The sequence below is a fragment of the Corvus moneduloides genome, chromosome 19, assembly GCF_009650955.1.
Source record: "Corvus moneduloides isolate bCorMon1 chromosome 19, bCorMon1.pri, whole genome shotgun sequence".
Classification (NCBI taxonomy): domain Eukaryota; kingdom Metazoa; phylum Chordata; class Aves; order Passeriformes; family Corvidae; genus Corvus; species Corvus moneduloides.
Genome location: NC_045494.1, coordinates 177290 through 181781, shown reverse-complemented (window position 1 = coordinate 181781; position 4492 = coordinate 177290). Strand labels below are relative to the sequence as shown.

At 46.8% G+C, this 4492-nt stretch overlaps 1 protein-coding gene across 2 annotated transcripts in view; it reads right to left on the bottom strand.

The window, feature by feature from the left end:
• The window catches only part of DUS1L (dihydrouridine synthase 1 like), a 93778-nt gene extending 91402 nt beyond the window's left edge, over positions 1-2376 (bottom strand). Inside the window, exon 1 of one of the 2 annotated variants that reach the window (XM_032128665.1) lies at positions 2022-2376. In XM_032128665.1, coding sequence (XP_031984556.1) covers positions 2022-2258 — 237 coding nt within the window. In that variant the 5' untranslated portion in view covers positions 2259-2376. The remainder of the gene's footprint in view (positions 1-2021) is intronic. The other variant, XM_032128663.1, reaches the window with a different exon arrangement.
• Between the last annotated feature and the right edge of the window lie 2116 nt (positions 2377-4492).

The window sequence follows — 4492 nt, the reverse complement described above, 5'->3', positions numbered from 1 at the left end:
TAGAATTTCAATAGGGAAAGGTGGTGCTTAAGGAAAGAGTTACCCATAATGTCACTGGGTCTGGAGACAGCTCAATATTTTTAGATACCAATAAGCACCACTGCCTCTAAAATGAATTCCCATTAGCATGGAATGTGAAAGAGACACATGGGCTATAGTAAAATGCTCAGTCTAAATGGAATGTAATTAATATTACATTTAAAGCACAGTCTAAAAAGAAAATTAATAAAATAAGTTGATTTGAAGCTTCTTTTTTGAAGAGGACAGACTGTTCTTCTCATTTATGCTTTTAAAAAGATTTTCTAAAACTCATTTTGAACAAAAACCAATGACATCACATCTTTACATAAACTTGAAACAAAATTTAAACTCTTTAATACTTCTGAGCAGAAGGTGTTACTTAAACCCTAAAGCCCTCCATAAATTATGACCGACACCAACTAATATTTGCTTTCTCTAAGATGACTGAAACTATGGAAAGCTTCCAACCATGCCATGAGAGATGTTAGTGCAGTAAACAAATCTTCAAAGCAGGCTAAGCTCAGATGTACCTCTGCCTAATCTAATTGTGAAACTCTGTGACCAAATCTGTAAGGACTGCTGCACAAGATCAATCCAAAGATTAGTTAGTTCTGTACTTTATGTCCAATAGTGGCCTGTGGGAAGAAGGGCAACACAGCAAGCTCACAGCAACTGATCCTCTTCAGGTAATGTCACCCACGACACACAGCTTACTGAGCTGAAGATCTGTGACATAGCTTTCTATGATTACTTGAATTTCTGCCACTTGTATTTTTCTGTGTCAAAAGAAACTACCTCCTCCAGAAGAATGTACAAGATGCTGAGATTAGCTCAGTTGGTTAGAGCATGGTGCTAAAGTTATGAGTTCTATCCCTGTATAGGCAACTCACTTAAGAGTTGGACTTGATGTACCTTGTGGGTCCCTTCCAACTCAGAATATTCTGTGATTCTGTGAAAGCTGTACTGAGACAGATCAAAGGTCAGCACCAAGATGTCTAGGGAACAGCAGACGCTTAAAGACTTTGGAAGCAGAAGGTGTGTTTGTTGCACCTAAAGACCCTCAAATGTTTTCCTTCATTCGCTTTCTAAACTCACGTAATCTTCCAGAATCCAGTATATCCCACAGTAGTGAATTCTGCAGTTTATAACTACCACTACGCTTCCTTGTTTCCCATTCATCATCTTCAAGCCAGTAATACTTCCACAGGCTTCTCTTATCTCTCCCCTCAGTCAAGGGAGACACTTCTTTTCCAGGGTAAAGAGTCCTCATCCATTTAACTGATCCACATGTGGAAATCAGTAATTCCTTTGCTCATGACAGCTGTCTTTCCCAGCATTATTCTTCAGCTCCACAAGCCACTTCCCTCTTTGGGATAGAGTGAAGTACCCAAACATCACAAAGTAGTCCAGAAGCAGAAGCAACACATGCTTTGAAGTCTGTCCTATGTTCCTTGCATCCTTCCTCTATAGCTAAACACTGAGCTCAGGGTTTCAGAGAACTACTCAAAAAGCTGTGATCCTCGTTGAGTGGTACCAGATCTGGGACACACCCTGACTCTACAAGACCAACTGTAATCTGTCTCTAAAGATGAGGTGCAGGGGACTGAAACCCTGTGAGAAGTCCAGTGCTCCAGGCCCCTGTGGTTACGACAGCAAATCCTATGCTAAATATGGGACAAATAGAAAAACACACATCTTTGTGAGCTAAGTACTGTCAGCGGTATTTAGATGAAGAAAATGAGATTTCAGTCATCCTATATAACCACGTTAAAATGTGGACGAGACTGACTACCTTCAACTCATGCACATTTGGAAAACGCCTGGATTTGTTAGCACGAGTGGGGTGGATGGCCCGGGTGCGTTTGGCAATGCTGACTTGCGTCCTCAGCATTACCCAAGAACGGCACCGCACGGTGAGCGCAGCGAAGCTCCTCCCGGCGGCAGCCGCCGCTCCTGGCGATGGGGCTGGCAGGGCGAGCCGGGGCGGGGGCCGCGCTCACCTGCACGATGAGCGGGCGGTCCTCGGGACAGGCCTCGCCATAGAGATTCTCGCGGCGGTAGTTGGCGTCCCTGAGGAAGACCTGGGCGTGCAGCATCGGTGTGTAGCAGAGCTGGGCGCCGTGGCGGCGGCTCAGCAGCCTCCAGGCCAGCTCGCTCTGGTCCACCATGGGCGCCACCACGTAGTGGGCGCTCCGCAGCGTCTCCCTCCAGAAGGCTTCCCCGCGCAGCTTCGGCATCTCCCGCCTGCTCACCCGTGCAGCGTTGCGGCAGCTCCCGCCCCGCGCCGCCGCACCGGGGCTCGCGGGCTTCCGCTGGGCCCGTGCCGGGCACCGGCGCAGCCGGACGGTGCCACCGCCATCTCGCTCCGGCCGGCTCAGCGGTGCAGCCGCGCGCCGTCCCCTCCAGAAACGCCGGCTCTGCCAGCAAGGGGCCGCGAGCGGGAGAGACGCAGCAGCCGCAGGGCCCCGCGCTGCCCGGGGCGGCCGCAGCGCCTGAGGGGCGGCTGCCGTGGCGCGGTGCTGGGCGGTCTCCCCCCAGCTGCCGTGGCCGCGCAGGGAGCCCCAGCAGGCGGTCGGTGCGGTCCTCGTGCAGCACGGCCCGGGCAGCAGCTGCCGTCCGTTGTCCCCGAGCCCAGAGCGCGAAGCCCGAAGGGGGCGGCTTTGGGCACTTCGGCCTCTGCCGCCGCAGTGCCGAGAGGAAGCGCCGTGACTGAGCATTTCAAGAGCTCAGGCTAAGTGAGAGGCCTGTCCTGTCCTGTCTCTGGTGTCGGATGGTCGGGGCGGAGAGGTGAAAATGGTCCACCTGACTGAACCAAATATAACGGCATCCATGACAAAATCGTTCATTCTGCATCATTTTATAAAGCTACTGACCATCACCAGGATGAGCACAGTGGAGGATTTCTGCTTCTCTTGGCCACTACCTTCCAGAGTATCAAAAATGCTGCATCTCTACTCCAGTCAAAACAGCAGTGTAACTTGAGTTACAGGACTTCTTTTCTTCAAAAGAGAAAACTCTCACAAAATCATATAACAAAGCACCAGAGCCTAAGCAGGGTTATATGTACACTCCAATTGCTCAGTAAGCCTGTTAAGAGTCTGTCCATTGACAAGCCTTCACAGCTCAACTTCACTGTGAAAGCCCGTATTTCCCCCTCTCTCCACCTTTCTAGCACGCATGGCTGTGATGAACTTGCTGCAATAAATAATTAAGTTTCAAGCTTCTAATTATTTTTTACCATCTTTCATTACCTCTCAGCAGCCTAAAGAACAAGGTTGCTATTTGAAATATACAGCCTCCACCGCTATCAGCACTCACTTTTCCTCTGCTCAGCTGCTCCAGGAGGTTTTTTTTTCCTTTCTTTTGACCCTGATTTGCAGGTGTGATGTCTGGTAACTTACTTAAGTCCAGAAGAAACAAACACCTGCTTCCTATTCTACCTTACATCTTTTGGGTTTTTCTCCATCTCAGCACCAGTGAACTTTGCTTTCCGGTAGTGCTATTTAAAAGTAACCAGTTCTATTAAACTGTGGCATCTTGCATTTTTTAAACTAGTATCTTCAGCAAGAGAGGTGTATTTCTTTGCCTTCAGGAAAGGAAAATAATAGCTTTAATACTGATGACAACATATGCTATGTGCCATACATTCTTGAACTCTTCCTATTGCAGATTTAAGGTATATGGTCCATCATTTCAAAACAGCAATGTTCATTTGGGAGCCTTAACAGTTCCCCCATCAGAGAACTCTTCTTTAGTCTTGAGATTAAGATCAGCATGGTTTTAGCCTGTGAGAAGCTAGCTGAAAAGGATGGAATGTATCAGCTGACAAGAATCCCCACTTCAGTTTCACAGAGAAGGGTAGGTGCGGGGGACTTCTCTTCTGCCCTTGTCTTCTCAAAATAAGAAACTGCAATATTGGATTTTGCCTTCTGATATTATTCTACCTCTGTCTAATGTGATGGGCTACTGAGAAACAACAAGCAATACCAGCGCTAATAAGGTTTTTATTTTTGGCACACTGTGTTCAGCAGCCAGTTATAATGGGTTACATGGCAGCAGCTCATAATTAGATAATTATGGGGAAAAAAAGCCCTAAACAAAACAACTTGCTGCTTTTCAAATAACAACCACAAGAACATTGACAGCATATAAGCTGTAAGTAATTCTTAAGCAACTTCTATGACTAAAACAGTATCTTCAAGCTCTGCTTAGATGAAACCATATATATTTGTTTATACAGGGAACTCATCAAACTCCTGCTTCAACAGATAGGACAGCATTAGTCCTTGCTCCCTCCACACAGCCCATTCAGATAAGTTACACACTTTAGCACAGAACTATTGTACCTGTTTAAGTTTAATCACTCCTTTCTTTTTCCTTCCAGTTTTAAATATAATCAACACAAGTAGGACTCTTTCACCTTTTTTTTTTTTCAGGCTCACTACAACTGCCAGTAGTTAAACCAAACCAA